Genomic DNA, 24,379 nt, shown 5'->3' with positions numbered 1-24,379 from the left:
CTCAGGAAGGTTCTTCTCAGTTTTCAGAGAGAGATTTGTTGTTCCAGGACATCCACAACTGATGTACTTCCATCAGCCATCCAGTGTCTTGTTGACGAAACTTGCCCCTTCAGGGTTCTCCAGATGATAACCTCTTTCTTTAAAGTCATCACAGAGTTCCTTTTTGTTTCTCTTATTCCACCTGTTTTACTCTCTCTGCTTGCAAAACCACATGATCCTCTTAGAAAAGCAAGTTCCAGTGCAGACACCCTGCAGTTCTGTTGAGTTCTTTCATCTGTTGCCTTTTTTGTAAACAACAATCCATTCATGAAGTCTCTTGGGCACTCTTCAAAGCAAAGGATCTTAACACTGGACAAGTGATCTCAGTCTCTCTCTCTCTCTCTGTGAGAGAAAGCCTGTTTGACTCTCTCTGCTTGCAAAATCACACAACCCTCTTAGAAGAACAAGTTCTCTCCCAGACAATCTGCGGCTCCAGCAAGATCTTTAATTTGTTGCCTTTTGTAAACAAAAATCCATTAGTGAAGTCACTTGAGCACTATTAAAAGCTCTTGCAAATGCTCTAAGGCCCCGATATGTCTAGCATGGGGTAGAATTCCAGTATTTCAAATAAGATCTGTTTTAAAGTGTTTGTATGTGACCTACTCTATCAAACCTTTTGCCAATTTATCTCCAAAAACATTTCTAGAAACCCTGTCACAATTCTCTCAACATTGGGTTACTTTATTATAACGTTATATATTGTGTATTGCTATCTCTTTAGTGATTTTAAAAAGTTTAGTTATAACTGAATTTTAACTCAAGAGTTAGCATAGGTTACATACAAACACTTTAAAACAGATCTTTCTAAAAACCAACAAGAACCATCCTGAGCGGTAACCATTCAACTTTCAAGCACCAAAGCCTGGTGAAATTCATAAATGTTTAATTCTGTGCACAGTATAAGAATTGCCTGCAACCAGTAAACTTGGAGGAATGAGAAGTGAGATTGGACAGTTAATCAAAGATCTTTTCTGAACTATACACACATTACATACATGTTAGCTTAGAATTAAAAGGGGTGGGGGGGTTAAGTTAGGTTATGTAAGTCAATAGAGACAAGTTAAAGTGTGATTCTATTTTCATATTTAAAGATAATTAAAAGCAACTTTTGTTTAAGTAACCATTTGTCTTGGTGAATATCTATTGCTGCTGGGTTTTGGGGTCCTCTTGGCTCGTAAGACCATTAAAGTCTGAAATAGTCTTTAAATGAACAAACAGAACAGTAGGATCAATAAATATTGAAACACCACTCGCTTTGGCTTAGAAAACTGAATGATATTGTTTACCTCATCAAAATTTAAAAAAAATGAAAGCTATCATCTCTCTGAATGTGAGTCTCTTGTAAAGATGCAATGTTTGTCTTAATTTTCATTAAATGATTAATGACTTTATTTCTTTTAATTGGATGGTTAAGGCCATGGCAATTCCACAAAGTAATATTAATAACTTGGCTATTCATCAAATCATTTTAAAATAATGGATTTTGAGAAAAAAACCACCATCATTCAAAGAGATGACAACAAAGCTGTGGAACAAGAGACACGTGATGAGAAGGGAGTAGCAGGACATCGATCCCTAAAGATCCTGGACTAGGAGATTAAAAAAAAACAGTTTAAAAAAAAACGTTATTTATAAATTTAAGATACATATACAAGAAAAACACAAACCTCTTCCCCCCACCCTCCCTCCCCCAACCCCAACTAACCCCTCAATGGGAGCAACAAAAAAAATTGATTAATAACATACTCTATGTGATGTGTCAAATTTACAATACAAAAAAATTAAGATATTTCCAAGCCCATAAATTTCAAAAAAGGTTACCACATCTGCGCAAAAAAAAATTATTATACAGATTATACGTTATCTTCTCCATATAAATAAAGGATCCCAACTCATTATGCCAACAAGCCAATATTTACTTCAACATTATCTTTCCGTGTAATCGAAATACATTTCTGCACCACGGCTAATACCAGATGAACAAATGCCATCTGAAACTTATCTAATTTTAAATCAGTAGTCAAAGATATAGTATAACCCAACAAAAAAATTAATGGATCCAATGGTAATTTAATCTTAAATAAATCTTTCAAAAAGTTTTTAATTTTTATCCAAAATGGTTGAACTTTGTCACAGGACAAAACTGCATGTAAAAATGTTCCAGTGTGAATTTCACATCTAAAACATAAATCTGAATTATTAAAACCATATCTTTTTAACTTTTCAGGAGTCAAATATAACTGATGTAAAACATTATAATTGACTAAGCTATATCTTACATTAATCAATTTAGTCACACTCTCTTGACACATAACTTCCCATTCCTCCTGAGATATATCAAAAGATAAATCTTCCTCCAATTTATTTCGAGATTTACTTAAATCTGGATTACTCATCTTATCTTGCATACATTTCTGAAATATATCCCTTTTTTGATATATCCAAAATTAAAGTCTCAAACTTAGTTAATTTAGGTAGCATAATTTCTCTTCCAAAGTTATCTATCACTAAAGCTTGAACCTGATAATATGCAAATAAGGAATTAGCTGGTATTCCAAACTTCTCCCTACATCTGGTAAAAGAAAGAAACTGTCCACCTTCAAAACAATCATCCACCACTTTCATATCCTTAGAATCCCAAATCTTTAAATATGGATTGTTCATTGAAAAAAAAACTTTATTCTGATATAATGGGATTTGAGCCATAATTTTACCCCTAGAACCTATAATGTAATTTCTTTTAGTCCAAATCTCCAATAGATGTTTTAAAACAGGCATATTATACCCCTGCAACAAATGAGGATTCCACTTAAATATAAATTGATGAACCTGAGGCTCAAGTATACAAGCCAATTCAACTTTAGCCTGCCCTGGAGATTGAATAATGTCAAACATCCTATTAATAAATTTTAATTGAGCAGTCTCATAATAATTCTGAAAATAAGACTATATATGAGAATAGCAATAGTGGGTTTAACTGTTGGAAAACATTATTGGGAAAATTTGTAAAAAGAAAAATGGTCTGGATTTGCGGGGTGAGGGCGGAAAGGTGTGGGAGGTAGATGGGTGCAAAATGCACAGCCTATAGTAAGGATGGGGATGGTGATGACACAGAGGGAGAAGTCACCTCAGGTGGGGGTGAGAGAGGATTAAAAGGAAGGAGATATAGATGGGGAATATATATTGGCAAGGGGTTGGAGTTTGATGTAATACTTTGTGTTATGTTTGTTTTTTTTTCCTTTTTCTTTTTTTGTAGAATTTTTTTCTCACTTGTTCTTTTGGGGTTTGTGGTCTTTGCTTTTGTTTTATTTTCCCAGGGTTTGTCACTGGAGTGGACAGCTGAAGAAAAAAGGTTGGATGAATAGGAGGCAGTGGAGGTAGGGGGAAAACACAGGTCTGGAAGTCTCCAGGAAATGGCTAAGAGCATAAAGTACATTAGTTTCAACATTAACGGCTTAAACAGGAGAATAAAAAAGGAAAAGAATCTTGGTTAACATTAATAAAATTTGAAGCGGATCTGGGCTTTCTCCAAGAAACGTATTTAACAGAGTGGGAACACCACAAACTAAAAAGGGATTGGGTGGGCCAGATAATATACTTCTCATTCAGCTGAAATGCAAGGGGGGGGGGGGCGGTCGCAGCGGCAATTCTGATAGGGAAGAGTGTTCCAGTGAGAGTGCAGAATGTGAACACAGACAGAACAGGAAGATTGGTAATGGTGCACTATCAGTTATATTCAGAATCCTGGACCTTAGTAAACATGTACACCCCTAATTTTGATGACGGAAAGTTCATATTGGACATTTTCGTAAGATTGGCAGAGGGAAAGGAGAACATCCTTTTACGAGCCCAGAGGACCCCAAACACAGCAGCAATAGATATTCACCAGGACAGATGTTTACTTAAACAAAAGTTGCTTTTAATTATCTTTAAACATGAAAACAGAATCACAGTTAAACATCACTATTGACTTAACTAACCTAACTTAACCCCCTTCTAATTCTAAACACACATGTATGTAATGTGTGTGTAAGTTCAGAAAAGTTCTTTGATTCACAGTCCAATCTCACTTCTCATTCCTCCAAGTTCACTGGTTGAAGGCAATTCTGATACTGTGCATAGAATTGAACATTTATAAACTTCACCAAGTTCTTGTCAGGTTTCAGAGAGAGATTTGTTGTTCGCTGGACACCCACAACTTATTCCTTTTTAATTAGCCACTTCAATGTCTTGCTGACGAAACTTGCCCCCTCAGGGTTCTCCAGATGATAACATCTTTCTTTCAGGCCACCACAGAGTTCCTTTTTGTTTCCCTTATTTCAAGTGAAACATTAGACAGCCAGTCCTTTCCTCTTGCATGAACCACAAGGGCTTTGACCTTTGGTCTTCCAGAAGATATTGAAGGTTCAGACCCGGTGAAATTTTTTTTAAGAAGTGGATTCCTGATGTGTTGGGAAGTGAATTTTTCGGATGGTCTGGAATTGGACCGGCACACAGAGTGTTGTAGAAGAAGCCTTTTCCGGGCCAACCACCATGTGCAGTTTTGATTTGCTGCTTGAAATACCAGGATAGAGAAATGATATTGTGGATTGCAGTTCAAAAGGCTCGACAAAATCAGACTCAGTGATGGCTCAGGGCAATAGAGTGTTTTTTTTATGTTGATTTGAGTCAAGAAATTATTGAGAGGCATAGAGAATTTAATTCAGCTAAAGAAGTACTGTGGAGAAAGGGTTATCCTTTTCGTTATCCTGCAGATTTGAAAGTTTTTAATGGAAATTTTCAGTCTCAATTTTTTGAGAATGATCATGATGCATTAATTTTTGCTAATTCGTTACCAGATTTACGAGGAAGTGGACGATCACCATTAACATAATCTAAAAGGAGGGTAAATGGGAATGGGAAGAATGGAAAGAAGATTGAATTGACACAGAGTCTTCTTGACATTGAAGAACCGGAACAGTTGTGAAAAATGGTTGAAAGTTATTAAACTCGCACCATTCTGTGAAAAGTGATGGAATGCAAAGTATGTAGATTAGAGCTTGAGAGTAGACAGTACTAGCTAGTGGGCCCCTTCTTATCTCAAGCCCCAAGGATGCAAGTTTCTGGTTCAGGCTGGTACAGTGACCTAAGGCAGTCTATAGCTAGTACTGTGCTTGCTTAATAGAGACATGAATATTAACTTAGATGCCCCTAAGGAAGGAATTAACTAATTAACATAACATGCGATGTATGAAGAGGGGGGAACTGAGAGATACCTGTATTGATGGAAGGGAAAAGGAGAATGTTGTAATGTATTTGGATTCTGATTGAAAGAAGGTAAATGAAAGTGGGGTGATGTTGAGCGCAGGACTGTACAAAAGAATGATGATTCTGAACCTCCGGTGTGTCTCCAGACCAGGGACACCCGTCTCTGCAGACTCGAAATAAAGCTGAACATATTCTCCAAGACTTTGTCTCCAGAGTAGTGATTGTGAACACTTTATATTTCACAAGCTTGGGGGATCGTCTGGGATTCTCAACTCCCACTGCTTGGTGACTGGCTATCAAAGAACGAGAAGGTGCACCCCACTGATTCAGTGGTCTCCGATTTCCTTGCTTGCCGTCAGTGGTTTGAGCGAGTGATATCCAGACAGGAGACTCTGGAGGACAGGACCTAGGAAAGCTCTGGTAGAGGGAGTGGAACAGAATGAAGGGACTCCGGTAGGAGGAGTGGTTCGGTTGGGGCAACTCTCGTGCATGAGACCCGAGTAAGAAAAATTGACTCTTAAGTATTACTCGGGCGACCGGGATTCTGTCAGGAGTGAGTGATCTGACAGGGATATGGGTAATAAGAGAACCCAAGAGAAGAAGGGACTCCAGAGTGGGGGTCCTGGGATTGACATTCCGCCCGATAGTCCGTTGGAGCAGATGTTAGGAAACTGGGGTTGGGGAAGGACCCAGGGAAAGACTAATGAAATTATGATAAAATTTTGTTATTACAAATAGCCTCAGACTCCGATTCTGGGGTCTTCGGTTTGGTGACCCCAACTGGGGTCAGATGAAGATTGGATGTGTCAGAAATTAAATTTATTCATAAATGAAAGAAGCCCTCCAGTCCCGGAAGAGTCAGATTATGCAGCATGTTGGATCCGGGTGACTGAATTGTTTAAGGTTGCTGTGAAAAAATGAGGAGGGAGACGTACCTCCCTGAGATCCTTTGAAGTACCTGTCCCTGCCAAATGACAGTCAGAGGGGAGGGGAAGATCACTAGGATGCTGGTGATATCCCTCCCGAGGAACACCAACAGATGAGAGAGTCAGATGGAGAGGTAGAGGCCTGTGTCCCAGAGCTGGAGGAGGCAGGACAGAAGAGCTTAGACAGGCAGGAAAAACATGAGAAAAAGAGAAACAGACCTGTAAAAAGGTCGGGTCGGAGACCAAGGAATGTCTTCGGAAAGAATTCATGGAACTTGGCAGTCGAGGACTGTAGTTGAATAAGAGCTCAGGGAGCTCAGTTAAGAGTTCAGGGAACTAGTCTGGTCAGTTTGTGTGTATGTGTGTGCTCGGGGAGCTCAGGTTTTAGAAACCTGAGTAACAATGAGGAATTATGTAGATACAACTATCTGAAGGTTGAAAATATAATTCGAAAAGTTTCTGAGACATTAAATAAAAGACTAGGGAGAGAAGGCTGGCCATTGGGGGGTACTTGGGATGATGAATTCATTAAAGAGCTCATTGGAAAGTGGCGCCTGTTAGCACAAGAAAGAAATAGACTTGCAGGTTGCCAAACTAATGCTGTAAAACTGGCAGAAGGGGGGACAGTAAACCTGTGGATGTCCTCCAGAAAAAATGTGCACATAGAAAGGAAAAATCAGGAAAGGAAAAAAGCAAAGGGTAGGCAGGAGAAGCCTCCTGCACTGGAGGATAAACAAAGACTACGTAGTCAAATGGAAGTCCTAGGCTGATGGAGGAGGGAGAGACGAGTGACTCCCAAGTACTCCTCGGGGACCCCCAAAGGACCACCACTAGCATATCATCTGCATGTATCTAGACCCCTAGCCAGCAGTACCCAAAGTATTTTCGGACACTGTTCGTGCTCGAACCCAGAGCCATGATAAATCATCCGGGCTCTGTAACAAAGAAGTTAAGATTTAAAGTCTGTGGAAAATTCTAGAAGCTTTTGTTAAAACACACTGGTCTTCATTTGCAGTTTAAAAATTAAAAAAAAAATCAGTGAGGCCAGAGAGAACTCAGCATAAAAACATGATACCAGCCAGGCAAATTGGCAGGAAGCCCAGAAGAAGAGATAACGCAGCCAGTTTGTGCAGATTACTACAGAGCAGAGAACGAAGACAGCCAGGAATACTCTTAAAGGGGCCACACAAGATACCAATTTGTTTGCAATTTAAAGATGATAAAGATGTGATTTCTTAACTTAATGAGGCAGCAGATAAAGTATCTAAAGGGCAATTTAGATTGGGACCCCAAAGATTTAGTTCAACATGAGCCCTCCTCAACGAGCCTTATACCTTCCATCCAGGAGATGAGACTCCACCAGAGGGATGCCTCTGATAGAGAAATTGAGCGATGGAAATGTTCTGGTTGTTATTATGTTGATGTCCTTGAGTTTTGGGGAACCCTAGCAGCCAGGATGTTACTATTGTGGGAAAGTGGGACATTTCAAACAGGAATGTCCCGAATTAAAGAGGGAAAGGGATGGGATCCCTCTGATGACTTTTGGGGAGGATTAAAGGGATCAGGGGTTTCTTCCAGGTGGGACCCAACAAAGAGGATGCCATTTTTCTGGTGGACACAGAGGCCACTAGATCATCATTAAATATTATACCGGAGGGAGTTAGATTCACTGGTCCTCAATTAAAGGTAACCAAAATGCCTGACCGTACATTGTCTGACACTGTATTTGCCACTTCTCTGCCCAGTCTCCTAATTTGTCTCAGTCATTCTCCAGCCTCCCTGCTTCCTCAACACTATCTATTCCTTTACTTACCTTCATAACCTCTGCCAACTTGGCCACAAAATCATTCATTGCAGAATCCAAATCATTAAAATACAACTTAAATGGAAGTGGCCCCAGTACTGAGTCCTGTGGAACACCACTAGTAACTGGCAGTCAACCAGAATATGATCCTGTATTCCGACTCTGCTTCCTGCCAATTAGCCAATGTTCTACCTTTAGTACGTTTCCTTGGGCTCTTATTTGGTTAAATAGCCTCATGTGCGACACCTTGTCAAAGGCCTTCTAAAAATCCAAATACACAACACCCACTGCATCTCCGACATCTCGCTTGCTTGTTACTTCTTCAAAGAATTCCAATAGGTTTGTTAAGCAAGATTTTCTTTTAAGGGAACCATGCTGGCTTTGACCTACCTTGTCATGTACTCCATACCTTCATCCCTGACAATCAACTCCAATATCTTCCCAAACACTGATGACAGACTCACCAGTCTATAATTTCCTTTCTGCTGCCTCCCTCACTTCTTGAATAGTGGGGTGTGTTACAAGCCAATATCTCCCAAATATTTCATCACAGGTGACATTTTCATACTACTATTTAACTATATACTCTGCACACCATTCTAAGCCTGGTTGCAGCAGGCATGTTTGAGGGATATATCTGGTTGTTAAGTTATAACTTTCCATGGCATTCAATTTTAATGCTAATAACTTAACTACCTCAGTTTTGAATTGTTGAGTGAAACACAGATCTTAAAGCAAAGAGATGCTGGAGGAACTCAGCCTTTCCACAGGAGATAAAGATTATTACTGATGTCTGAACTCTTCCACAAGGTATGAGCAAAAAAGAGACAGGCACCTGTGTTAAAGGCTAGGGAAAAAATGGTGAAGAATAGGAGAGGGAGGAGTACAGAGCAACGGACAAAAGGTGTTAATTGGATATGATAAGAATATAGGTGAGAGGAAAGGTGAGAATTGATTTTGGCTCTATCAAAGGAGACAAAGGGAAAAAAGGGAGAGACACACACATACACACAGAGGTAGAGGAAAGGAGACATGGGGGAAAGTTGGAATATCCTCCATTACCTGCATATCTGCCCTGGTCACCTCCACCACTGGATTCCCCTTGTCCTTATCTATCATCCCACTGGCCTCAGTATTCAACATTTCACCCTCTGCCACCTACTACATGATCTCACCACCAGACAAATATTCCCATCTCTTCTCTTCTCGAGCTTCCTCAGGGATTGCTGCCTTTGTGCCTCCTTCCTCAACAATTGCCCCCTTGGCACCTACCTGTGACAGCAGGAGATGCTCACTTGTACCCACACCTCCTCCTCACCACTATTCGGGGCTCTAAACAGTCCTTCATGTGAAGCAATGCTTCACTTTATGAATCTGCAGTGGTCATTTACTGCATCTGGTGCTCCTGTTGTAGACTCCTCTACATCGGAGAGATTGGATACAGATTGGGAGACTGCTTCATTGGCTCTGTCCGCCACAATAGCATGGATTTCACAGTGGCCACCCATTTCAATTCCCTGCCCCATTCCTTTGTAGAATATGTCTGTCCATGGATTCATGCACTTCCAGATTGATACCACGCACAAATTGGAGGAACAACGTCTCATATTCCATCTGGGCACCCTCCAACTAGATGACATTATCAGTGACTTCTCTGGTTTTCTGGTTTCCATTAGAAGCCCACTCCCACCATCATTCTCCATTTCTCCTTTCCTCTAGCTGTCTTTCCAGGAACATAGGAAGTAGGTACAGGAATAGGCCAAAATGGCCCTTCGAGCCTGCTCCGCCATTCAATAAGATCATGGCTGATCTAATTTATGACCTAACTCCACCTACCTGCCTTCTCCCCATATCCCCCAATTCCTCTATCATGTAAAAATTTATCTAACCGAATTTTAAATATGTTTAATGAGGCAGCCTCAACCACTTCCCTGGTTAGAGAATTCCAAACATTCACCACTCTCTGGGAAAAAGTATTTTTCCTCATCTCTGTCCTAAATCTACTCCCCCGAATCTTGAGACTGTGTCCTCCCGTTTTAGTTTCCCCGGTCAGTTCAAAAAACCTTCCTACATCTATCCTATCCATACCCTTCATAATCCTATATGTTTCTATAAGATCCCCTCTCATTCTTCTGAACTCAAGTGAATACAATCCTAGATGATTTAATCTTTCCTCATAAGTCAACCCCTTCATCCCAGGGATCAACCTAGTAAACCTCCTCTGGACCGTCTCCAAAGCAAGTACATCCTTCTTCAAATATGGAGACCAGAACTGGACACAGTACTCCAGGTGCGGTCTCACCAGTACCTTACATAGTTGCAACATTACCTCCCTACTCCTGAATTCAATTCCTCTTGCGATGAAGGCCAACATTCCATTTGCCTTCTTAATAACCTGCTGCACCTGCAAGCTAACTTTTTGAGATTCATACACAAGCACTCCCAAGTCCCTCTGCACAACAGCATGCTGTAGTTTTTCACCCTTTAAATAATATTCAGCTCTTTTATTTTTCTTACCGAAGTGGATAACCTCACACTTACTAACATTGCTCTCCATCTGCCAGACCTTTGCCCACTCATCCAGCTTAACTCTATCCCTCTGCAGACTCTCCACATCCTCATTACAATTTGCTCTTCCACTCAATTTGGTGTCATCCGCAAACTTGGCTACACCACATTTTGTCCCCTTCTCCAAGTCATCAATGTAGATGATGAACAGTTGTGGGCCTAACACCGACCCCTGCGGCACCCCACTTACCACTCTCTGCCAACCTGAAAAACTCCCACTTATCCCGACTCTCTGCCTCCTGTCAGACAACCAATTTTCAATCCAGGCCAATAGACTTCCCCAGACTCCACTTTCCTGTAACTTACTGAGAAGTCTCTTGTGCAGCACCTTATCAAACACTTTCTGGAAATCCAAATATACAACATCAACCTGTTCCCCTCTATTCACTGCACCCATTATATCCTCAAAGAATCCTAACAAGTTTGTCAAACAAGATCTTCCCTTTCTAAAACCATGCTGCGTCTGCCTGATTGAACCTTTATGTTCCAAAAGTTTCACTATTTCATCTTTAATGACGTCTTTAAGTATTTTTCCAACTACAGACGTCAAGCTAATTGGACGATAATTTCCAGTCTTCTGCCTATATCCCTTCTTAAAAAGTAGCATGACATTTGCTGTCTTCCAGTCTGCAAGGACCTGCCCAGAATCCAAGGAATTTTGGTATATGACCACCAATGCATCAACTATAACTTCTGCCATTTCCTTCAGAACCCTTGGATGCATATCATCAGGACCGGGTGATTTGTCTGGCTTTAGTCCCATTAGTTTCTCCATCACTACTTCCTTTGTAACAACTATTTTATCAAGGCTCTCCCCAACATTCGCATCCTTAACTCCGCACTTGGGCATGCTGAACGTGTCTTCCACCGTGAAGACTGACACAAAATATTTGTTCAATGCCTCGGCCATTTCCTCATGTTTTGCCACCAGTTTTCCTTTCTCATCCTCCAAGGGTCCTATGTTAACTCTGGCCACCCTCTTCCATTTTATATATTTATAAAATGTTTTGCTTTTTGTTTTTATATTTTGTGGCAATTTACTTTCATAATCCTTTTTCCCATTTCTTTTTACCTGCTTTGTAACCCCTTGTTGACTCTTAAAGTTTTCCCAATCTTCCAGTTTCCCACTGCTCTTTGCAGCCTTGTACACCTGCGCCTTCAATTTTATACTCTCCTTTATTTCCTTTGTTAACCACGGTTGATTTTTCCCTCCCTTGCTACCCTTTTTCCTGACTGGAATATATTTTTGTTGAGCATTACAAAATATTTCTTTGAAAATCTTCCACTGTTCCTCAACTGTTTCATTAATTAGCCTGTGCTCCCAGTCCACTCTGCCCAATTCCTCCCTCATCCTATGGTAGTCACCCCTGTTTAAGCATAATATATTAGTTTTAGATCTAACTATTTCTCCTTCCATCTGAATGAGAAATTCAGTCATACTATGATCGCTATTTCCCAGATGGTCTCTGACTATTACATCATTTACTCTACCTATCTCATTGCACAACACGAGATCCAGGAGAGCATTTTCTCTTGTGGGTTCCTTAACATGCTGCTCAAGAAAGCTATTGCGGATGCATTCTATGAAGTCCTCTTCCAGACTCCCATGACCAACTTGATTTTCCCAATCTATGTGGAAGTTAAAATCCCCCATGACTACTGCCGTATCATTATTACATGCCTCACTTATCTCTCTATTTATTTCCTGTGCCACTAAACTATTGTTATTTGGTGGGCGATAGATAACACCCACCACTAATTTTTTCCCTTTGTTATTCTTTATCTCTACCCAAATGGACTCAACATTATGCTCTTTAGATCTTATATCATCCATCACTATTGCCTGGAGCTCATCTTTGATTAAGAGTGCAACTCCACCTCCCTTACCATCCTGTCTATCTCTTTGCACCACCTGATACCCTTGAAAGTTTAATTCCCATTTAGGGTCACCTCGTAGTCATGTTTCCGTGATGGCGACCAAATCACAGGCATGGGTACCGATTTGTGCCTCAAGTTCACTGACCTTATTTCTAATACTGCGGGCATTGAGATAAAGTGCCCTTATGCTCTTTGTCCTTTTAATATCTAATGACTTCTGTAACCTTTTCTTTTGATTTTTCTGCCCACTATTTTTCTTTGTAATTTTCTTAACACTTAACACCTGAAAACTCACTGCACCATCTGATTTTTTACTTTCTCCTCCCAACATTACTTTTCCTATTTTACTTTTCCTGGCCATTACTTGATCTTCCCTACCCTTTTCCCTATCACTCTGGTTCTCATACCCCTGCCAAATTAGTTTAAACCTTGCCCCACTGCTGTACCAAAGTTACTTGCCAAAATGTTTACACCTTTTGGATTTAGGTGCAACCCGTCCCTCTTGTAAAGATCATGCCTTCCCCAAAAGAGATCCCAATGATCCAAGAAGCCAAATCCTTGCCTTGTACACCAGCCTCTCAGCCACACGTTCATTTTCCTTATCCTTACATTCTTTTCATCACTTGCATTTGGAACAGGTAGTAATCCCGAGATCACCACCCTAGCGTTCCTGTCTTTCAGCTTTCGTCCCAGCTCACTGTAATCCCTTTTCATTACCTCCTCCCTTTTCTTGTCAATGTTGTTTGTACCCACATGTACCAAGACATCAGGCTGCTCTCCCTCTCCTCTCAGAATATTTTGGACCCAATTTGTGATATCTCATACCCTTGCACCAGGGAGGCAACACACCATGCGGGTATCTGGCTCACAGAACCTCCTGTCTGTACCCCTGACAATGGAGTCCCCAATAACTACTGCATTTCTCCTTTTCCTTTTCTTTTGCCAGGCTCATTGCCATTGACCGTGGCCATCTTCTGTCCGGTCATCTCCCTCAACAGAATCCAACACAACACAACTATTGCTGAGTGGGATAGTCACTGGTGTGCTCTGTTTTTCTCGCTTTTTTTTCCCCCCCTGACGGTTTCCCACTTACCTGACACGGGTTCTGGAGTATTTATCGCCCTGAAAGTTGAGTCGATTAACTCCTCACTCTCCCTTACAAGCCGCAGGTCATCAATCTGCAACTCCATATCCCTAATTTGCTCCCTTAGAAACTGCATCTCGGTACATCTGGTGCAGATATGGCCATTTGGGAGGGTGGAGGTCACACATTGTTCCCACATCTGACACCCAGTACAGAGCACTAACCCTACTGGCATGACTCTGAATACGAAGGCAAATAACTCAGCTTACATTTTCTCCTTGCCTGCTTTTGCCGAAGCACTCACTGAGCCTCTCCTCACTAGCCGCTCCCCCTCCTTTCACTCCTTTTATTGGCCCCTTGACCAAATAACCCCATCACTTTCAGCAAGCTCCTCCTCCTCCAACTCACAGCCCGACTCTCTCCAAGCTCCTCCTCCAACTCCCAGCTGAACCAAGTAGGCCTAAGCCCTGGTAAGCCCCCGACTTTAATAGCTTACCTTCTCCTCACTTTTAGCAAGCTCCTCCTCCTCCGACTCCCAGCTGAGAGAGCCAAATCCATTTCTCACCTTTCCTTTCTCCTGTCCTCTTATCATATCCAATTAACACCTTTTGTCTGTTGGTCTGTACTCATCCCCCTCTCATTCTTCCCCCTCTCATTCTTCCCCTTTCCCTCCCCCCCCCCCCCCACCACCACCCCACAGCCTTTATCACAGTCACCTGTCTCTTTCTTTTTTGCTTATTCCTTGAGGAAGAGCTGATGCCTGAAATGAAAGTAATAGATCCTTACTTCTTATGAGTGCTGCAAGATTGGCTAGATTCCTCCAGTATCTCTGTGTTTTGGCATTGAATTGTTGACTTGTCTTTATTGGGGATAAACTTTAATAAGTATAACATGATTGTTAGTAAGTAAGAAATATCAATAATAGTTGTTATTCAGCCCATCAATCCTGCTTCATCATTTAACAAGATCATCGTTGATCTATCTCAGCGCCATTTTCCAGCACCATCTCTCTAACTTCTCCCATTCTTTCACTGACTAGAAATCATTGTTTCATCTCATTGGTTTTACCCTATCAGAGATATTCTTCCCTCTCTCACCCTCCCTGCAGCTTTGCATGTTTCTTTTGTCTCCTTTCCAGTTCTGACAAAGAATCTTCAACCTGAAATGTTAACTGTTCCATTTCTCACAGAAGCAGCCTTGACCTGCTGAGTCTTGTAAATATATATACCTATATACATACAAAAATATGTATTTAAAAAATGACAGCTTCATCAGCGTTCTAACCTGCATTATATAGTTAGACTCGAGCAAGTCCATTACTGGATTCAAGTTTAATTTCATGTACATGTAACTCTCTTCAAATACTTTGTTATACAAGACTTGCAGAATCTCAGCCTCACGAGGAGCCCGTTTCTTTAACCAGGCCTATAAAAGAACATTTCAGAACAATTACAGAGCTGGGAAGATGATATCATGGTATCCCTTGTAAAAATAAGAAAATATTAGCAGATAGAAAATAATATATTGATATTTAATGCTATTGTTACGTCCACAAGAATTAATTAAAAAGAGCTATTGGGAAGGCTTGCTGCTGCTCCATGGGATTGGCCTTCTACCTTTAAACCATAGTATTTCTTCCAGTGTGGCACAAAAACATTTTTTTGATGGAATCTCAGCTCCCAGCCCTTTGGAGCTCGCTGTACTGATGAAAGTTGCGGGATAGGATATTTCGACAATTATTGTTCTTGTCAACTGGCCATCAAACTTACAATGGGAGTTGGAGAAGGCATCTCAGCAATGATACAATGGTCACGGGGATTTCAATGTGCTGGTAAACTGGGAAAATCAGGTTGCGCCTGATCCTAAAAGAAAGAATTTATAGAAGGCCTGATGAAATAACTTTTCAGAGCAGCTTCTGGTCAAGCCACAATGGGAAAGACCATTTTAGATTTGGTGTTATGTAATGAACCAGATTTGATTTGATTAGGGACCTTAAGATAAAGGAACACTTTGAAGGTAGTGATAAAAATATGATAGAATTCACCCTGCAAATTGAGAGGGAGAAACTAAATTGGATGTGTCGATATTACAATTGGGCAAAGGAAACAAATGAGGGATGAGAGAGGAATTTAAAGGAATTATCTCTTTTATAGATTTATTCACTGATGGTGGTTTGATGTCTTTTGAACAACTGTCTACAAAATATAATTTTCCATACATGTATTTTTTAGATAGCAACAGAATTTATATGATACTTTACTCTGTAGACTTGGACATACCATTTTAATTGTGTTATTTCTATTTTCCTTATGCTGTGTATATTATGAAATGTTATTAAAAAATTGAAAAAGAGAGGGGGGAGGGGGAGGGGGAGGGGGAGGGGGAGGGGGAGAGGGAGGGGGAGAGGGAGGGGGAGAGGGAGAGGGAGGGGGAGAGGGAGGGGGAGAGGGAGGGGGAGAGGGAGGGGGAGAGGGAGGGGGAGAGGGAGGGGGAGAACATACGCAAGTTAGGCGGGCAAGGAGGGGGAGAGACAGCAGCGCAACTCAGCCGGGCGAGGGGGAAGAGACGGCAGCGTAACTTGTGCGGGAGAGTGGGGAAGAGATGGCAGCGTGACGCGGGCAGGCAAGAGATGGCAGCGTGTCTTGGCTGGGTGAGGGGGGAGAGACGGCAGCACGACTAGGCCAGGCCTAAAGGGATGGATCAAAATTATTCCAAATTCTGGAAGATTCCAAACAATGGCAGGTGTCTGGTCCTGACAATCCTGGATAAAAGGTTAGGCACCTGTACTAGCATGGTGAGTGGGAATAAAGGGAGGCTTTTCAGGTTGGCTGCCAATGTCTAGTGTTGCTCTGCAGGTGTCAGTGTTTTAACATTGTATGTTAATGTTTTGGATGACATAATGCTGTGGCTTTCTAAGTCAGACCACATTTGTTGTTAGCAGTTTTCAGCCCCATATCTAAGGAAGGATGTGCTGCCATTGGAGAGGGTCCAGAGGAGGTTGATGAGAATGAATCTGAGGATGAAAAAGCTAATGTATGGCTCTGGGCCTGCAGCCTCTGGAATTTAGGATGGAGCAATGATATCAACCTTTCTAATATAGGAAGGGCTGGATAGAGTGGACTTGGAAAAGGTGTTTCCAGTTGTGGGAGAGTCTAGGGCCAGAGGGCACAGGCTCAGAAATACAAGATGTCCTTTTACCACAGAGATAAGGTGAATCTGTGGAATTCATTGGCACACATGCTATGGAGGCTGTCACTGGGTATATTTAAAGCGGAGGTTGATGGCTTCTTGATTTGTAAGGGTTTCAAGGTTGAGGGAAAATTAAATCAGCATGACCTATTTCTGCTCTTGCATCTGCAGGATAAAGCTGTCATTGCCAAAGATAATAAAAATTCCAGCGTACAAGAAGAATGCAGCAGACATACCAGGACGCTGGCTGGATTAGAAGGTGAGAGCTATGGTGAGAGGGTGGATAAAATTGGGTAGTTTTCTCCCAAGCTATGGCTGAGAAGAGACTTGATAGAAGTTTATAAATTTTTGAGAGCATCACAGTTTTATTTTGCACCATGTTCAGCACAGACATTATAGGCTGAAGGGACTGTTCCTGTGCTGAACGTTTCTAGGTAATATGGTCTGGGAATTACAGTAAAGATTACATAGGTGGCAAATATTTAAGTAATTAAAACATTTTTCTCCATGTATTGCATTCAGTTTTGGTCGCCTCCTTTATCGGAAGGATGTGGAAACTATGGAAACAATGCAGAGATTTACCAAAATATTGCCTGGATTGAAAACTAAGTCTTACGAGGCAATGTTAGCTGAGCTGTGACTTTTCTCTTCAGAGCAAAGAAGGACGAGAGGAGAATCAGTAGAGGTCTAGATAGGGTGGACAGAAGTGCCTTTTTCCCAGGACAGGGCAGGAATAACAAACACCAGACGACATTTGTACAAAGTGAAGGGAGGAAAATTTAGGGGAGACATCAGGGGTATTTTTGCTTAAATATTCAGAGTTGTGGGTGCCTAAATGCCTTTCCAGAGGTAGTAGCGCAGGCTGAAACATTAGGGGAATTTAAGAGGCACATGGATAAAAGAAAAATAGAGGGTTACGAGATAGGGTTTCGTATTTTTTTGGTAGGAATATATATGTCAGCATAACACAGCTGTAATATTCTATGCTTTATGTACCATGGATACTCATAAAGATTATGTTTTTGACATTTAATATGTGTAGATGCTGTTACCTTTAAGATTGGCTTCCAACTTAGAGCAGAAGAGCTGATGTAGACCATTCCCATTCTGGATACTGTGGCTGGAGATGCATTTTCAATGTTGTGTACCTCAAACAAAAGTTTGCAGGAAGGAGCCATGGGAATACGGTCACCATTAGCCAATGTTAGGGTCTTATTGTCATCGAGTACAGAATTTAAATTTTCTATCCAAATAGCATCTATTGGGCCATCCAGAATGATCCATATGTTCTCAGCTGGAAACAAAAATTAAAATGACAACATAAATGTCAAAAAGCAATGAACATTATTAATCTGTGCAATAAACATTATATATTTATTGGATTTCAGTTCATTCCCCCATTCGCAATTAATCACAATTATTTTACAGGGCATTTAACTCACGATTAATCTTTCCACTATTTCAGCACTGTTGGAGCATCTTAAAATTTGGTGATAATTATCAGAAAATGCCACAATTGTTTTTTCTCATCCAACCAGTACATTTTCTGGCAAATCACTTATCACTGGGACAGTTTGGTTAAAACCCCACTCCTGGAATCCCAGGGGTTACAATGTAAAATTAAAGTTTCCAATAATTTCTAAACAAAATTGTTATCAATGAGGAAAGAAGTTATGACAACCTGAATACATTAGAATAAAGGAGATCTTGCACTCAGTATTTTGATTCATGAAGGCCAAAGTTCCAAAAGCTCCCTTTATGACCCTATATACATGTGATGCTACCTTCAAGAAATTGCTTATCTGTATTCCCATATCCCTCTTTTCTATTGCACTCCACAGTGTCCTACCGTTTACCATGCAACTCCTCTCCTAGTTTGTCCTCCCAAAGTGCAGCGCAAATCAAATTCCATCTGTCATTGCCCAGCCCATTTTTCCAGCTGGTCCAGATCCCACTACAAGCCTTAAAAGCTTCCTTGTTGACCAGTACACCATCAATCTTAGTATCATCTGCAAGTTTGCTGATCCAATTAATCCCATTATCATCTGGATTGCTGATAAAGATGACAAACCAACAATAACAGACTCAGCACCAATCGCTGAGGTACACCACTAGAAGCAATCATCTAGTACCACTCTCTGGCTTCTGCACAAAGCTAATATCTAATCCAATTGACTACCTCCTCCTGAATACAGAACTTCTGAACCTTCTTGACCAACATCCCAAGCAGGACCTTGTCAAAGGTCTTACTAAAGTGCATGTAAATAACATTCACTGCCTTTCCTTCGTCGACTTTCCTGGTAAACTCCTCAAAAAACTCTAACATTGGTTAGACATGGACCTATCACACATAAAGCCACGTTGACTATCCCAAATCAACTGCTGTCTATCCAAGTGCTGAAATATATGGCTTCTTAAGATACACTACAATAACTTACTCATAGAAATTAATGGAAATTTAATTTTACATTGTAACCACTGGTTGCAACTACAAATGGGGTTGCCACCAAACGATTTCAATGGACACAATAACTGTGATGTGATTTGGTTGAAAAAAAACCAATGGTGACATGTACTGCATGGTGCTTAAGTTTTCATCATGAGTATTTGAAAAGTCAATTTTCAACTCTTCCTGTCATGTGCTTCTGCCAATTCATCAATTTTACTTAATTATAGTTTTTGTATCATTCAATATTTTTAAACAAAATATGCCTGAATTCACATATGGAATCGATTGGAAATGTGTAAATAGCTTCCTGAACAAATCATAGGCCCACTAGATAAATTACTAAAGTAGTAGATGAAGTTCCCATTGATCAAAAACACATACCATATATTTTCAGCTTACAAGTCGACCGGCATACGTTGACCCCATTTTTCAGCTTCATTTTAAGGGTTTTATGCTATCTCCGGTGTATAAGTCAACCCAAAATTTCTAGATGCCTGAGTTGGCCCATCAAACGGCGGACAAGTCAACCCCCAAAGATCACGATGCCTGAGATGACTGTGCCAAAGATAGCACAAATTGATCTACTGAGCATTGGCTGGAGGTGATTGCTATCATGGAGGGTCCATTGACAAAATGCAACTCATGATGAAAATATAAAGGAAATTTTAAGTTGAAAGTGATAGAAATGGCCAAGGAAACCAACAACTGTGTTGCTGCAAGAAAATTTGATGTATATGAGAAATGGTAAGAGATTGGAGGAAGAAAGAAGAGAATTTAAGAAAAATACCAAAAAGGCAATGTTTGTAGAGAAAAGGAATCACTCGTTGGCCAGAGTTGGAAAATTACGTTGCAGAATGGGTATGTGAACAGAGGCAAGATTGCTATAGTCACACGAAATAAAATAAGAACATTTGCACTGAAGTGGGCAAAGTCGCACCCAGACCTCAATCAAGATTTTGAGGCTACAGTAGGTTGGTGCAATCATTTAGTGAACAGGAAAAATCTAGTATTATGACAAAAAACAAAAATTGCACAGAAATGACCAAAAGACTTTGATCATAAAGTTGTAAGTTTTCACCGGTTTATTATACGGAACCAGCAGAAATACCAGCTTGCATCGGCAAATATCAGAATTGTGGACGAAATGCCCATGAAATTTGACATGTTAGGCAATTGAACAGTGGAATGGAAAGGTGTTAAAACTGTGGAAACCAGAAGTACAGGCCACGAAAAGACCAGGTTTACCTGGTGTTATCATGCATGGCCGACGGGACAAAGTTAAAATTCATGATAATCTTCAAATGCAAAATTAAACCAAAAATGAAATTTCCTGCAGCCATTTTGTAAATTTTTATGAAAAAAAGATGGATGGATGAAAATGGTGTAAAACCATGGATAGACAATGCATGGAACAGGTGGCCAGGGGGGTCTACTCAAAGAACAGAGTTCGCTGGTCTGGGATATGTTTCGGAACCACTTAACTGAGACCAAAAGTAGATTAGCATTACATAATACTTACATGCCGATTACCCTGGGTGATTTGATGTCTATATTGCAACCTTTCGATGTTTGTGTGAACAAGCTATTCAAAGTCTATATGTGTAAGGAATGGAATATATGGATGTCGAGTGCAGAAAAGTAATTTACAAAAGGCAAGGCAATGCGAGCTGCATTACTTGAAATGTTGTGTAACTTCGTGCTCAAGGCATGGAACAAAGTTAAAGTGGAGACTAAAAAATTGTTTAAAAAGTCCGGTATCTCTTGTGCAATTGATGGTACAGAAGATGATTTCTTGTGGGACACTGACGATGAAGCTGAAACTACCTCATCAGAGAGAGACTGGGACCCATATGATGACTGTTTTAACAGTGAGAGCATGGTTGTGCTTCCTGCCATCTTTGCTTCAGATAATGATAGTGAGAGGGATTTTGAAGGGTTCGAAATGTGTTGTTTTTAAACAATTATAGCAATTTTAAAGGGTTCTAATTGTGTTACTCAATAAAAGTCTCAATGAAAATCTGTTGCATTTGTTTTTTTTGATTTTTCAAGGGTCGACATACACCAGATCTGCCTTTATCATTCTAGACATTGGTTCAGATTTCAATTGCCATGTGAAAACATTATGCGCTTTTTCCCCCAACTCATAAATATTTCTGTTTATATCTTTGTAATAAAAGTTCAACCCTATAAGTTTGTAATGTATTTTATTTCAATTTCATAAGCTTTTTCCTCCTTATTTAATGTACCCTTCTGTAACAATTTTTCCAAAACCCTGATGTCTTTATCCAACTTATCTATTTCCACTAAATACTGTTTTTTCAACATAACTGTAAAACTAATAATTTGACCCCTTAAAAAGGCTTTTAAAGCATCCCACAATACAAACTTACTATTCACTGAATTACTATTTATGTCAAAAAACTGTTGAATTTGTTCATTAATAAACTTACAAAATTCATCATTTTTTTAACAAGAATCTCCAGCGATAAGAAGAAACCATCTTATCCATTTCCGCAGATGTTAATAAAACCAATGAATGGTCCGACAAAATCCTAGATTTATATTAAGTAAAAACTACATTATCCAATAATTGAGTTAACAACAAAAAATGATTTCTAGAATAAATATCATATGGAGCTGAATAATACAAATAATCTCTCTCTTTTGGATTCAACTTCAACTAAATAAAACTCCTTCATTAAAAACAACAATTTCTTAACCATCTTATTCCTAAATGTCACTTTACCTGATTTATCAACCAAAGGATCTGAACAACAAATAAAGTCACCCCTATCATAATTTGATTATTAGAATATGATATATTAAACAAAACATCCTGAAAAAACATCTCATCATCTACATTTGGTGCATAAATATTCACCAAAGTCCAAGATTCTGAAAAAAAATTACAATTAACTATCAAAACCCTTCCAATCGACTCATACACTGAATCCAAAGTAAAAAGTAAGCTTTTATGAATTAAAATAGCCACCCCTCTAGCTTTAGAATTAAAAGAATACATAACATGTCCTATCCAGTCTCTTTTCAACTTTTGGTGTTCAATTCAAATCAATTGAGTTTCTTGCAAAAATGCAATATCAAGTTTAAATTTCTTTACACAAGTTAATTCCTTCTTACATTTAATCGTATTATTAAGACCATTTACATTAAATATAGCAAATTTTAAATTAGCCATCTACAATATAATCACCATAATCTATGCAGCCGGGTCTCCATCTCCACAAAATAGAACAACATTTCTCCTCAAAGAATAAAAAAAAGAAAATAAAACAGATACATATTAAAAAAATCCAAACCCTCTTCCCCTTTTAAGTACCAAGTACTTTTCGCTATTGTGTTTCATGTAAGGCTCCCATATTTGTTCAAATATTTCAATATTATTTCTTAAACTATATGTTATTTTTTCTAATGGAATACATTTATTCATTTCTATATACCATTGTTGTATTTTCAAATTATCTTCCAATTTCCAGGTTGACATAATACATTTTTTTGCTACGGCTAGAGCTATCTTAACAAATCTTTTTTGTGCATCCTCCAAATCAATTCCAAATTCTTTGTTTTTTATGTTACTTAGGAGGAAGATCCCTGGATTCTTTGGTATATTGTTTTCTGTTATGTTATTGAATATCTGATTTAGATCTTCCCAAAATTTTTCTACTTTCTCACATGTCCAGATTGCATGAATTGTTGTTCCCATTTCTTTTTTACATCAAAAACATCTATCAGAAACTGTTGGGTCCCATTTATTTAACTTTTGAGGTGTAATGTATAGCCTGTGTATCCAGTTATATTGTATCATACGTAACCTCGTATTTATTGTATTTCTCATCATTCCAGAACATAACTTCTCCCATGTTTCCTTTTTTATCTTTATATTTAAATCTTGTTCCCATTTTTGTTTAGTTTTACCATTTGTTTCCTCATTCTCCTTTTCTTGCAGTTTAATATACATATTTGTTATAAATCTTTTGATTATCATTGTATCTGTAATCACATATTCAAAGTTACTTCCCTCTGGCAAACTCAAACTGCTTCCTAATTTATTCTTCAAGTCGGATCTCAATTGGTAATATGCCAGCGCTGTATCTTGAGTTATATTGTATTTATCTTTCATTTGTTCAAAGGATAATAATCTATTTCCTGAAAAACAATTTTCTATTCTTTTAATCCCTTTTTTCTCCCATTCTCTAAAGGAAAGGTTATCTATTGTAAAAGGGAGTAACTTGTTTTGCGTCAATATTAGTTTTGGTAATTGATAATTTGTTTTATTTCTTTCTACATGAATCTTCTTCCAAATATTGAGTAGATGACGTAATACTGGAGAACTTCTATGTTGTACCAATTTTTCATCCCATTTATATAATATGTGCTCAGGTATCTTTTCCCCTATTTTATCTAATTCTAATCTCGTCCAATCTGGCTTTTCCCTTGTTTGATAAAAATCTGATAGGTATCTTAATTGTGCAGCTCTATAATAATTTTTAAAGTTTGGCAGTTGTAAGCCTCCTTCTTTATACCATTCTGTTAATTTATCTAGTGCTATCCTCGGATTCCCCCCTTTCCATAAAAATTTCCTTATTATTTTCTTTAACTCCTTGAAGAATTTCTCTGTCAGTTGTATTGGCAATGCCTGAAATAGGTATAATATCCTTGGAAAAATGTTCATTTTAATACAGTTTATCCTTCCTATGAGTGTTTGTGGTAAATCTTTCCAATGCTCTAAATCGTCCTGTAATTTTTTTATTAGTGGATAATAATTGAGTTTATATAGTTGGCCGAGATTTTTTATTTATTTGTACACCTAGGTATCTTATTGCTTGCATTTGCCATCTAAATGGTGATTCCTTCTTAAATTTTGAGAAATCCGCATTATTCATAGGCATTGCTTCACTTTTATTTACGTTGATCTTGTAACCCGACACTTCTCCATATTCCTTCAATTTCTTATATAATTCTTTTATTGATAGTTCTGGTTCTGTTAAGTATACTATAACATCGTCCGCAAATAAACTGATTTTATATTCCTTGTCTTTTATTTTTATCCCTTTTATATTATTTTCTGTTCTTATCAATTCTGCTAGTGGTTCTATAGCTAACGCAAACAATAAAGGTGATAGTGGGCATCCCTACCGTGTTGACCTGCTTAAGTTAAATTGCTTTGATACATGTCC

At 39.2% G+C, this 24,379-nt stretch overlaps 1 protein-coding gene across 1 annotated transcript in view; it reads right to left on the bottom strand.

Annotated features, from left to right (window-relative positions):
* LOC138737388 (dynein axonemal heavy chain 8-like) overlaps nucleotides 1-24,379 on the bottom strand; it is a 397,732-nt gene that overhangs the window by 329,006 nt on the left and 44,347 nt on the right. The window contains exons 6-7 of the mRNA XM_069888135.1: nucleotides 17,788-18,029; nucleotides 14,831-14,971 (exon numbers count right to left, since the gene is read on the bottom strand). Coding sequence (XP_069744236.1) covers nucleotides 14,831-14,971; nucleotides 17,788-18,029 — 383 coding nt within the window. The remainder of the gene's footprint in view (nucleotides 1-14,830; nucleotides 14,972-17,787; nucleotides 18,030-24,379) is intronic.

The sequence above is a fragment of the Narcine bancroftii genome, chromosome 6, assembly GCF_036971445.1.
Source record: "Narcine bancroftii isolate sNarBan1 chromosome 6, sNarBan1.hap1, whole genome shotgun sequence".
NCBI classification, from domain to species: Eukaryota; Metazoa; Chordata; class Chondrichthyes; order Torpediniformes; family Narcinidae; genus Narcine; species Narcine bancroftii.
Note: the sequence above shows the minus strand (reverse complement) of the source record. Positions and strands in the feature narration are given on the sequence as shown.